The 13106-nt window shown below is 35.0% G+C and overlaps 1 protein-coding gene across 1 annotated transcript; it reads left to right on the forward strand.

Annotated features, from left to right (window-relative positions):
* The first annotated feature begins 1051 nt into the window (after positions 1–1051).
* Positions 1052–13106, forward strand: LOC145120108 (ARM repeat superfamily protein). Its single transcript, XM_079055897.1, has 29 exons — positions 1052–1312; positions 2242–2327; positions 2443–2565; positions 2722–2879; positions 2975–3019; positions 3169–3247; positions 3333–3406; positions 3521–3627; positions 3694–4080; positions 4173–4374; positions 4460–4534; positions 4617–4960; positions 5041–5221; positions 5335–5527; positions 5618–5954; positions 6040–6220; positions 6303–6443; positions 6531–7197; positions 7345–7805; positions 7919–8055; positions 8173–8354; positions 8656–9015; positions 9076–9201; positions 9273–11008; positions 11104–11383; positions 11506–11736; positions 11856–12374; positions 12458–12620; positions 12706–13106. The coding sequence occupies exons 2-29, from the start codon at positions 2259–2261 to the stop codon at positions 12960–12962; spliced, it is 7815 nt and encodes a 2604-aa protein (XP_078912023.1). The 5' UTR covers positions 1052–1312; positions 2242–2258; the 3' UTR covers positions 12963–13106.

The raw sequence follows: 13106 nt of genomic DNA on the forward strand, positions 1-13106 counted from the left end.
ATATATATATATATATATATATATATATATTATTTTATTTTAATTTATTACTATAAATACTAATAGCTTACAACATTTTTACCACTGCAACAAATCTGAAAACAATTATCCACTCTCCTAAAATGTATTCAAACAACTCCCCGAACAACCCTAATTCTTTTAACACTTCCACTAGAAACATTGTCTGCTACGATCCTTCATCATCATCATCTTATCATCATCTTATCGTCCACAAACTAGACATCCTAATCTACTCTCCAAACCCAATGTTTGACTTTGTTTAATCAATATAAGCCCAATTTAAAAGGTCATCACATCAAATTTTTTTAATGAACCTCAACCCACTCCCATGCCAACCCCATTCCAACCCAACCCAAGTCACTAACCAATTTCAACAACAACCCCTACGCTAATATGATCATAAAAACAAAACTGAAACCAAAAAAAGTTTAAAACATAAAAGGAAGGACTTGAATGGGTAATAAGTAATGAATCAAGAAAATAATATCGAATTGACAAAGTTGTTGGTTGACATTTCGGAAGACGCGTGTACCGATAAAGACCAAAAGAGAAACCATTTTTGACTTTGCGTTACAAATTATTTTCGAAAATGAATTAATAGTGGCCCGAATACTAAAGAAAACACCAAATCTACACAAAATGGGAGAAAATAACCAAATTTGTTACGCAATATAATGATAATCACACCTACTTCTACAGCTAATGGAAAAATCAATGAGAACATGACAACCATTTGTAATGCTATGTTTTATTTAGTTAGTTAGTTATTCGTTTTAATTTTTCTGCGTAGTAATAAGAATACAATTATTTTGAAACAATTAAATGTATATGAATAACATTAAAATGCTTAAGTTAAATTAGACGGACTAAAATGGGACTTTTCCATACTAAAAATGTTAGAGCATTAGTCATAAGGACTAATGTTTCCATTGTGGCAGCATTTAAGGGTTAAATGTGTCAAACTCGAAAATTTGCTTGGAAACCCTTAAACCATTGGGTTGTTTCCTGCTTGCCGCCCACACCTCACCAACTCCTAGCTGCCGAGAAGAATATTAGCGGGAAGAGGGAGTAGAAATCGAAGATAGGAAGGTCGGGACAGCAGTAAAAGAACCCTAAGTTGTTGTTGAGACTCTGGTCAATTAAGGGGGTGTTTGGCTAAGCTTACTTACGATTACAGCATCGCTTCTCGCCATTCTCCTCACGTTAACTCTCCCTGCTCGCCGTCGCCTCCCCTGTGAAGCCACCTGTCGGAGACCTTGGATAGCCGCAACTCCGTCGCACCCAACCCCAGGTTCCTTTTTTCTTCCTTTTTTTTTTCCTGCTTTCTTTGAACTTGCCAATTGATGTTGTTGGTCGATTTCTTTTTATCCCAAAGGTTTTCTTTTCTTTTGATTTCCTTCTTCACATTCGAAATTTCTATAATGTTTTTTTAGTATCAATCGTCCAGTTCAAGTTCTTCTCTGGAATTCTGTTAGGTGATTTCTTACTTTCGGTGGTAATTGATTTGCTATTTGTTTGATGCTACTGGTTTGCTGCTACTGATTTGTTAATTGTGTTTGATGTTCAAATCTATGAAGTCTGATGTGTACAGTGTTCTATAAAAAAAGGAATATGTTTGCAGAATTGCAGGCAAGCTGCCTGAGAGGGATAGTACTTTATTAATATGCATGTTTTCACATATCAATTTTAATATACATGTGTTTTTATGTGCCTTTCAATAAAAGAATGAAATGTCAATTTCAATCGTGTTTGAGAAAATGCATGAACTAAAAGACGTTCCAGAAACCACCATTGCCATCTACAAACCAGGCCTGGTAGCATGAGTTTAGGTCACCATATGTTAGGGACGACTCTAATCCTCCTTGTTAGTGTGTATTTTGACTTCATTGTAAAGTTAGAACTTTTACACTTAACTGTATTAACACTGTTCTGAGCAACATTGTTGCCAGCTTTGCACTTGGAACTTAAAGGGCTTGATCACCAAAAACCAAAATGTATTTGTTTTTTTTCATTGCTGCTCCTCTGTGATTCTGTCTCACTAAGGACCTGAGTGGACTAGTTCTTCTCCAGTCCCAAACATCTGCGCCGTATCAGTAAGCTCTTTTAGTTTTCCACTGTGAATTCTTATGAGTTTTTATGATTGGCTCCCTAACCTTCTGTTTCATGATTGCATTCTATTCATATCCTCTCAAGCTCATACAACACTCTGTATCATTTCAGTTTCAAAAACAGAGATAATGGCGACACAGTCACATGCCCAGGCAGTTAAGTCTTTGAACAAGGGAGCTGGAAGAAGACGCTTTGTGGTATGCTTTACTTTTCAAGTTTTAAATATTTATAAAGATATAACACTACTTATTGGATATCACAATGAAATTGGTTACATTTTGTCTTTGACATTTAATATCTTTGTGTTTACAGTTCAAGACATTCTCTCAACGAATTGAAGATATTGATGTTGATGTTTTTCGAAGTCTTGATCCCCTCAAGCCTGAACCCTCTGAAGGCTCATCTTTTTTCCGCGATTGCCTTGTTGAATGGAGGGTATGTTTATGTTATTGTTATCTTCAGACCAACTGTAATACAGCTATGCAGATTTTATAGTGATTTTGGCATCAGAAAAAACCTTATACAGAGAAATATTTTAACTTTTTTCTTTGTTTATCTAATTAATTTTCTCTCATTCATCTACACATCTAGGAACTTAACACGGCTGAGGATTTTATATCGTTTTATGAGGAAATGCTGCCATTGGTACAAACATTACCACAGATCATCTTACAGAAGGAGCTTATACTTTCACAACTTCTTTCTAGATTGGATATGAAAGGGAGGTTATCTCTAGAACCTATCCTCAGGTATTGCCTCATTTTTTTTTCCTGTTCTGTTTGCATCTCTAATCTCTATTATTGTAATTATCTTAAAATCTGGTATTTGTTAATGTTTTATGCAGGTTAATTGCTGCGTTATCTCGGGATATCTTGGAGGACTTTATACCGTGAGTTCATATCTTTTGATATTTTTGGTTATAATTCACATCTTGTATAGTAAACCTTTCTAGTATTGTTTCTTATGGACATATGTATGATATATAATTGGTCTTTAGTTTATACTTTATACTTACTCTCATTTCCTGGATCTCTACAGCTTTCTGCAAAGGGTTGCAGATTCCATGGTTTTGCTTCTCAGTAGTGGTGCTGATAGGGAATCAGAAATAATTGAGCAGGTCTAATCCGTAATTTTGGTGGTATCGATTTCATATCCTTCAATTTAATAAACAAGGATGTTACAATGTAATTTTTGTTATGCAGATTTTTACATCCTGGTCATGCATTATGATGTATCTACAGAAATATTTAATGAGAGATGTTGTCCATGTCCTCAAGTAAGTAACTTGTAACTAGGATTGCTTTTTATGTTAAAAATCTTGTATAAAATGTCTATATTTGGCATATCATGTTGAAAATTGCCTAACATTATCTTCATTTATTTCTTTCAGAGTTACAACTAAAATGAGGTTCTATCCGAAAGATTACATTCAGGAATTTATGGCCGAAGCTGCATCTTTTTTGTTGAGGAATGCACCTATTGAGCAGCTTAACAGAGGTAAAGCTTTTGGGAACTTTCTATCAGTGAAATACCTTATAATAACTTGTTGATTTCACTTTACAGGTATCAAGAAGATCATCTCAGAAGTGGTGTCAAAACCATTGGAAGCTAGAAAGTCTGGAGCCAGTGCTTTGTTGTTTTATGTCATGAAAGGATTTTCATCAAAGCTGCATTCCAGAGCTGAAAAAGTGATTCGGTTATTGCTTCACAGTGAAATTATTGAAAGTGGTGGCAAAGACTCTGAAGGGTCGAATCCAGTTGTTGAAGTTTTGATCACAGTCTTTCAACGGTTATGTGAAGAGCTGCATCCTTCAGAGTTGAAATTTTTGTTGCAATGTGAAAGAGAGGAAATATATAAATCCATTTCTAGTGGACACTCACTTCATTTAACTCATCTTTTGTCCCTGTTTGTTTCCACTATGGAAATTGATAATGTGCACAAGATAATAGGTAAGAATAAGATTAGTCTAGTCTCCTTTTGGTTGATCTCTCTTTCTTTCCCTTATGGAAAACACTCGGTTGACCATCTTTGACTTTTGCAGAATTCGAACCAGTGCTTGAGCTAGCTAAATTACTTATCGAGACTTTTATCTTGCTGAAGAAAGACGAATCCTCTGAATTAATTGACAAAATTCTGCAGCTTTTGATTTGCATTCTTGATGGTCTTCATACTGGTAATCATGTCACAGCTCTTACTGAATTGTCCACACAATGGGCTCCTATATTTGAGATGAGAAATAAGAGGTATTTGGCATGTTATTTTTGTATGCAATTTGGTTGTATTCTGATTCTACTAGTTTTCTTGTAACTTGACATATTATGGTTGCAGTTTTTTAAGCTTCATTAAGAAGCTTTTCTCAAAAGACCCCTCCATACTCCAGACTTTCAGAACTAGTATCATAAGGTAAACTAAAGTTAATGACTTTGTTGTGTTGTTGTAGTGGATTCTGTTTACTTGTTTTAATTTCCACAATTGTTTTTTTCAGTGTGTTGACTGATTTAATTTCGACTATGGAGGATGAAGCTATGTACATGTTTATCAAGTTCTTTGAGAAACTACAATCATTAAAAAGTTGTCTATTGGAAGAGAAACCCAGAGAGGAAATTTCAAGACTTTGTATTTTTCTCAAGGAACAAATCACTTGCTGGATTGGGAAGATTAATGATGCTGCACATAAAGATCCATCTTGTGTGGAGTTTAGTGGGACAGATTTAGGTCAAATGTGGGGAACTGTTACATGTTATTCTTACATGGAAGATTTCCAAGCTAATCCGTCATTACTTATGGACTTTGTAGAAGCCATTGACCGACTTTTGATGGTCAACTCTGGTATGACATTTTGTTGTCTTTTAAAAACTTTTGACAAGTTCTTTATTTGTAGTTAATGGTTCATGTAATGTATTTTTCAGAGACAATTGGGGAATTGCCTAGAAGGACCTGGGAAACCCTAATTGGAGCTGGCTTAGTTTCTTATCAGAAATTGGGCTTCAGTCAACTACCAGTGGATAAATTCTTGTATTTTGCTAAAAAATACAAATCTTCCATCCATATATTGTCTGCTGTTGCTGATTTTTTGGATTCATTTGATGCGTATGTTGATCTTACCCTTTTACCCTTTTACCCTTTCCAATTTTTTAGCTTATATAGCTTTATTTTGTGCTATAACTATTAACTCACATCCTTTTGGTTTACTTTCTTTTCAGGTCCACCACTCTAGCAGATGGAAAGTATCATCCAGAGTTAGAGAAGGGCAAAACTGTCGATGCGTTTGATATATTTTCTGAAAATTTATGTCACTCTGACAAACGAATCCGTCTTTTCACCCTTAGAATCTTATGCCACTATGAATCTCTGACTTCTGAGAGTATGATGATTGATGATGTTCAGAGTGAAAACGTATGTTCCCTTTTCTTGCCTTTGTCTTAATATATTGCAATTTTCTTTAATCTAGTCTGATTATTGTTTTTCATATTCTTTTTATCCTAGGTTCTTCATTCATTGCTTGCGATTGAAGCAACTTCTCTTTCTATAGCTACTAGTAGGAAAGTTATTCTATTTATAACAAAGATACAAATGGATCTCTCTGCTGAAAGGATACACAATGCTTATATACCCCTTGTTTTCAATGCTATTATTGGCATATACCACAACCAGTTCAATTATCTATGGAATCCAGCTATGGAATGCTTTGCTGTTTTAGTTAGCAAGTATAATAAGCTGGTGTGGGATTTATGCATGAAGTATCTAGAAAAATCAGTGTCCAACTTCATATCACATCAAGAACATTCTAGAGACAACACCGAATTACCCGAAAATCCTGATGGTATGTTTTTTGGTTTCTTTTTCTAAAGCTGTCATTCTATGATTCTATCCAACTCTGTAATTGACATTACATATGTTGATTTTAGATCTGCTTACGTGTTTCAACGCATTTGTGGGCCCTTCTTTTGATGACCTGGCATCCCCAACTGTTTTGTCATTGTTGATCAAGTCTTTACAATTAGTATCAGCTGTTGTGGAATCAAAGTCACGTCAAGTTATACCTTTGTTCTTAAAATTTTTGGGCTATGAGGTTGATGATCTGTCAAGGTAGTTCTTCTAGATTCATTACTTTTAAGGAGATTAATCTCTTTATGTCTTTGATATGCAATCTCTTTGGTGTTTGTTGCAGTGTGAGATCATATAATTTGGAAGCTTCTAAAGGAAAAAGTTGGAAGGGTGTTCTTGAAGAATGGTTAAACTTGCTAAAATCATTGCACAATCCAAAGTCTTTCTATAGGAGCCAATTTCTCAAGGAGGTTTTACAATATAGGTTGTTATAGCATTATATGATGGTTTACAAAAAACTTAAAAAAACTCTTGAAGTTTATTTTTGTAATGCGTATTAATGTGTTTTCAGGTTGCTAGATGAGAATGAACCTGAATTGCAGTTGAAGGTTCTTGATTGCCTGTTGAATTGGAAAGATGAATATCTACTCTCATATGGTCAACATCTGAGAAATCTGGTCAACCCCAAGACTCTGAGAGATGAACTCACAAGATGGAGTTTATCTAGGGAATCTGAGTTAGTTAGTGAAAAACACAGAGATTCTCTTGTGCCACTTGTCATTCGTATTCTTGTCCCAAAAGTGAGGAAGTTGAAAACACTTGCTTCTAGAAAGGCTGCAAGCATGCACCACAGGAAAGCAGTTATTGGGTTTCTAGCTGAGCTTGACATCAATGAGCTTCCTCTATTTTTTGCTTTGTTAATAAAGCCCTTACAAACAGGCTCATCAGGTGTTGATGAGGTGGATGAGTTGCTTTGGAGTACACCAAAAGCTTCTGCTAATTTTGATTCTTCGGGTGTTTTGAAACATTTTACAATGGATAACATCAAGTCACTATCTTCAAAGAAAATATATGGGTTTTTACATGTGACTGAAGAAATTCTTGGAGTTTTTGACGAGTCACGTATAAAACCTGTTCTTGACACATTAATGGGAAGTGTTGTTCGCATATTAGCCAGCTGTGCAGGAAGTATGGAGGGGATTAAGGAGGAGGAAAGTGGAGCAGAAAAGCAAGCCATGGTATTATTTATGTTATACTGGAATTGTGGAAGGAATGGAATGGTTCATTCCATTCCATTTGAATGAAAAACTGTTTGTTTTTTTTATGATGGAATGGATTGTTAATATATTTAGAGACTCATCCTAATAAATGTTTCTTATTTGCAGACGAGTTTGGCCCCTAAACACTTCAAAGATTTAAGATCTTTATGCCTAAAAATCATATCTTTGGTACTGAATAAATTTGAGAACCATGATTTCAGTTTGGAATTCTGGGACATCTTTTTTTCAGCTTTAAAACCTTTAATTGATGGTTTCAAGCAAGAAGGAGCCAGCAGTGATAAGCCAAGTTCACTCTTTGTTTGCTTTGTTGCTATGAGTAGAAGCCCAAAACTCGTGTCACTTTTTCACAGAGCAAAGAATCTTGTCCCTGATATATTCTCAATTCTAACAGTCACAACAGCATCAGAAGCCATTATATCATGTGTTCTTAGATTCATTGAGAATCTTCTTAATCTTGACATTGAAGTGGAAAGTAGTGATACTGATGTGAAAGGAATTCTTCTTCCTAACATCGATACACTTGTCTGCAGCTTGCATCACCTTTTCACATCCAAAACTACCAACAGGTATATTATTGTCTCTGGTTCTTTTAATTCTTTTGGTATTATGGAATTAGCACTATAGTCTATATATACATTTATATCCCCTCTACTTCTGCTAACTTAAATTGCTTTTGTAGAAAATCACTCAAATATCCTGGGGGAAGAGAGCTTAACATTTTCAAGCTACTGCCTGATTACATCAATCATCCTTCACTTGGGAAAAAATTTGTTGATATTTTGCTTCCATCTTTGACCAAGAAACATCATGACTGGGGTTAGTAATAGACTAATAGTATATCTTTCTAATTGGCATTGTAATTTCTTGTTTATTTCTAGTTAAACTAAATTTCTGAATCATCCTTCTAACTTATTATATATATTTTTTATACAGATTCATGTGTGGAGACTTTGCGTGTCATTCAGAAAATGGTACCAATGTTGGGAAATGAAGGCAGTTCAAGAATCTTGAAAACTATTTCTCCACTTCTTATTCATGCTACCACAGAGGTTCGGTTGGCTATTTGTGATATCCTTGATGCCCTTTCTGAAAGTGACCCTTCTGTACTCAGTGTGGTAATACAGTCTCTTCCTGCTCTTTTTTTTTCCATTATAATTTGTTAAGATTGGTTTATCCACACAGGTTTTTAAAATTCCAAGTCTAAACAATGGCAAATAGGAGAAAGTAATAATATTTTGTTAGTCTAATTTGGAAATAGGCCACACCACTTGTTTTAGAACATTGTAGCATCATACTTTCATTTATTTTTATTACAACATAGTGCTTTGAAAAGTTTATACAGTTATGACATTACACTTTCAGATTTGTTTTATTAGGATTTGTAAAACCTATTGAATACGAACATTCTATTTGCAGGCAAAACTTCTTAGGGAATTCAATGCTGTATCTCCCATGGAGCTAGATGTTCTTGATTATGATGTCATAATTGGTGCTTATGAGAAAATCAACATTGAATTCTTCTGCAATGCTCAAGCAGATCAATCACTAGCTATCTTATCACATTGTGTACATGACATGTCATCTCAAGACTTGCTTTTGAGAGACAGTGCATATAGGCTTTTGCTTATGTTTCTTGATTTCTGTGAAAAGATCCTCAATGGTGATTTGGAAACTAACATGGGGAAGTGGTCTGAAGCATCCATTCAGAACATTGTGAATTACTTCTTTCTAAAGTACATGGGGGAAGCCATGGACAAAGAAACTTCTGTTAAAAAGGTAAATATTTTGATTTATATTTTTGATTTATATGTTTTATTTATTGCTGCTATTTTACAGGTGTGGATGGATTTACTAAGAGAGATGGTGTTGAAGCTTCCTAATGTGTTTAACCTAGAATCATATCAAGCCCTTCGTAGTGAAGATGCAGAAAAGGACTTCTTTAACAATATCGTTCACTTACAGGTTAGTAGATCACTACATAAACAGACTTGTTAAAATTACCTAAACACCCTTTTAACTTTTTATGAATACAGAAACATAGGAGGGCAAGGGCGTTATCGCGATTAAGTGGGGTTGTTCAATCTAGCCATTTATCAGATGTAGTTACAAACAAAGTTCTAGTCCCTCTCTTATTCAATATGTTACTTGAAGTAAAAGATGGAAAAGGAGAACATCTTAGAAACTCCTGCATTGAAGCTCTTGCATCTGTTTCTGGTTCCATGGAATGGAAACAATACTATGCACTTTTGAACAGATGCTTTCGAGAGCTTAAACTGAAACAAGACAAACAGAAGCTTTTCTTACGACTTATTTGTGCTATTCTAGATCACTATCATTTTTCAGCTGATGAAGATCATCATTCTGATATACAAAGCTGTCTTCAAGAAAACGTTCTTCCCAAAATACACAAGTTGTTGACTTTTGATACTGATAAAGTCAATGTCAATATAAGTCTTGTAGCACTCAAGCTGTTGAAACTACTTCCTGGAAACATATTGGAGCTTCAACTTCCAACTATACTCCACCGTGTTTCGAATTTTTTAAAAGATCGTTTAGATAGTGTTCGTGATGAAGCAAGATCTGCTCTTTCTGCTTGTTTGAAGGAATTAGGGTTAGAATATCTTCAGTTCATGGTCAACATCTTGAGGTCAACCTTAAAAAGAGGATTTGAGCTTCATGTTCTTGGATATACACTCAACTTCATACTCTCAAAAAGCTTATCGGGTCCCGTTTCCGGGAAATTGGATTATTGTTTAGAGGAGATTCTTTCTGTTGCTGAAAATGACATTCTTGGTGATGTTTCTGAAGAGAAAGACGTTGAACAGATTGCTTCAAAAATGAAGGAGACAAGAAAAAAGAAGTCATTTGAGACCCTAAAGCTGATTGCTCAAAGCATCACGTTCAAAACCCACGCCTTGAAGCTGATGTCACCTGTGACACGTCATCTACAGAAACAGTTGACCCCAAAATTGAAGTCAAAATTGGAAACCATGTTGCAACATATAGCTTCAGGCATTGAATGTAACCCAACTGTAAACCACAAAGACATTCTTATATTCGTTTATGGCCTCATTGACGATGGTTTGAAGGGAAATTCAAATGCTGATGTCAGCAGTACAAAAAGTACACGGGGTGGCCCACAATGTTCCCATCTCATTACAATATTTGCTCTTGGTATTCTCCATAATCGAATCAAGAAAATGAAACTTAAAGAAAATGAAGAGGAAGTGTTATCATTGTTAGACCCTTTTGTTGGATTGTTATGCAGTTGCTTAAGCTCTAAGTATGAAGATATTACATCTACAGCTATTCGATGTCTCTCACTTGTTGTGAAAATCCCTCTTCCATCTCTTCATTCACAAGCAGATAATATAAAAACTGCACTTTTTGTGATCCTTCATGGCTCTGTGAATGCAAGCAGCCCATTGGCTGAATCTTGCATGAGGCTTTTGACTGTGCTTTTGAAAAGTACAAGTATCACACTTTCTTCTGACCAAATGCATATGCTGCTTCAGTTTCCACTCTTTGTTGATCTTGAAAGAAACCCTTCTTTTGTTGCACTTTCTTTATTGAAGGCGATTGTGAATAGAAAAGTTGTGGTTCCTGAGATATATGATCTTGCTAAACAAGTTGCAGAGTTAATGGTGACAAGTCAAGTGGAACCAGTTCGCAAGAAATGCAGTCAGATTTTCTTACAGTTTTTGCTCGATTATTCACTTTCACAGAAACGATTGCAACAGCATCTTGACTTCTTGCTTTCAAATCTAAGGTTAGAATGAGGATTGAGGCCTAATAATGTTTTTTTTAAGCCATGTTTGCAATGTTTTTGATCTAAAAGAAAAGAGATGTTTTTGTTTGTTGTAGGTATGAGCATTCGACTGGAAGAGAAGCTGTGCTTGAAATGCTTCATGCTATTATCATGAAGTTTCCACCACAAGTTGTGAATGAGCAATCACAGACTCTATTTCTTCAACTGGTTGTTTGTTTAGTGAATGATTCTGAGAAAAAAGTCAGGTTGATGACTGGAGCTGCTATAAAGCTTTTGATTGGTCGTGTGGGCCCACAAAGTCTTCATTCTATTTTGGAGTACACTTTGTCTTGGTATTCAGGAGAGAAACAGGGTTTATGGAGTGCTGCAGCACAGGTACACTCTTCATTTTTCCCCTCAATTGTGTGAGAGAGAGAATGGATTAATGAAATAATGAGAATCAGAAAGATGATGTAATCATGTAAATGTTCTTATAAGTTGAAGTTATTTATAAACAGGTGTTGGGATTATTAGTGGAGGTAATGAAGAAAGGGTTTGTGAAACATATTGATGTTATTTTTCCAGTAATGAGACGCATATTTCCATCAGCTGTCAACATCTTGAAAAATGATGATCATCATCAAGATCCTTCAACAGTTCCCCTATGGAAAGAAGCTTACTATTCACTCGTTCTGTTTGAGAAGATTCTAGTTCAATTTCCAGAGTTATGCTTAGGGAAAGATCTTGAGGTACACTTTATTTTCAATATGTTCATGAAGATTATTATACTTTTTTTAACCGTTTAAAAAAAAACATTTTTCCATGAGCCATCTGTTTTACATTATCTCTTTTTGTGTTATATATATAGGACATATGGGAAATAATCTGCGAGTTGTTGCTGCATCCACACATTTGGCTAAGAAACATCTCAAATCGCCTAATAGCATTCTACTTCACAACACTAACAGAGGCCAATAGAAAAAATAATGAAAAATGGATTGGAGATTTTTTCTTAATGAGACCGAGTCGACTCTTTCTACTTTCTGTCTCTTTCTGCTCTCAACTAAAAGCATCACTCACTGATGACTCAGCCAACAACTATCTCAGACACAATATTGTTTTTGCAATTCTTGGATTGCATTCGATTTTGAGTCAACAAAAGGAGGCTCAAGTATTTTGGTCAACTCTTCAACAGAAGGATGAAGAGATTCTTATAAAAGCTTTTATGATTCTTGATCCAAGAAAGGGGAGAAGTATGTTTGCTTCTATTGCTTCTGGTCTTGATGGTTGTAGTGATGTGGAGAACTGTGAGCTTCTTTGCTATTTGCTTATCTCCTCTTTGCTTAAAAAGATGGGAAAAATTGCACTTGATATGGAGGAAGTTCAGGTTAGTATCATATCATTTTTTGAAATTCTTTATCTTTTCTTGGAGTTTCTTATCCATGATAATTAATTGTAAAATATTTGCAGATGAGAATTGTCTTTGATAGTTTTAGACAAATATCACCAAAAATCCTCAAGAACATTGAAATTCTAGAACAATCTGACAAAAAAGATGGTGGAACTTATGCTTATCAAGTGCTGCTTCCTTTATACAAAATCTGCGAAGGATTTGCTGGGAAGGTTATTTCAGGTAATTTTGTTGTCAAATTTTCAGTTGCTTTTTTTTTTTTTTTTTTTGCATTTCCTGTTTTACCCCTTATGTGGTGGTGTTGCAGATGAAGTGAAGCAGTTTGCACAAGAGGTGAGAGATAGCATAAGGGATGCAATTGGGGTGCAGAATTTTGTACAAGTGTACAGCATGGCAAGGAAGAATTTGAAGGCGAAAAGGGATAAGAGAAGACAAAGTGAAAAAGTGATGGCTGTTGTTAATCCTATGAGGAATGCCAAGAGGAAGCTTAGAATTGCAGCCAAACATAAAGAGAACAAGAAAAGGAAAATAATGACAATGAAGTTTGGAAGATGGATGCAGTAATTAATTAATTAATTTATTAGTAAACACAATTTTGAAGGTTTTGTAGGGTATGAGGAGCAATTGTAAATGTTCAAGGATATAGTAATTTATTTTGTTCAAGATATTGACAATTATTATTTTTTCACTTTTCATCTTTCTGTTTTA

This window comes from Lactuca virosa, chromosome 6 (assembly GCF_052849685.1).
Source record: "Lactuca virosa cultivar CGN04683 chromosome 6, Lactuca_virosa_CGN04683_v6, whole genome shotgun sequence".
Lineage (NCBI taxonomy): Eukaryota > Viridiplantae > Streptophyta > Magnoliopsida > Asterales > Asteraceae > Lactuca > Lactuca virosa.

What these genes read in the sequence shown, in the direction of transcription:
- LOC145120108 (XM_079055897.1), top strand. Translation starts at nt 2,259, where the DNA reads ATGGCGACACAGTCACATGCCCAGGCAGTTAAGTCTTTGAACAAGGGA. An exon ending in TAATGTGCACAAGATAATAG is followed by an intron (nt 4,081 to 4,172) that starts GTAAGAATAAGA and finishes TGACTTTTGCAG; the next exon opens with AATTCGAACCAGTGCTTGAG. An exon ending in TTTTTGGATTCATTTGATGC is followed by an intron (nt 5,222 to 5,334) that starts GTATGTTGATCT and finishes CTTTCTTTTCAG; the next exon opens with GTCCACCACTCTAGCAGATG.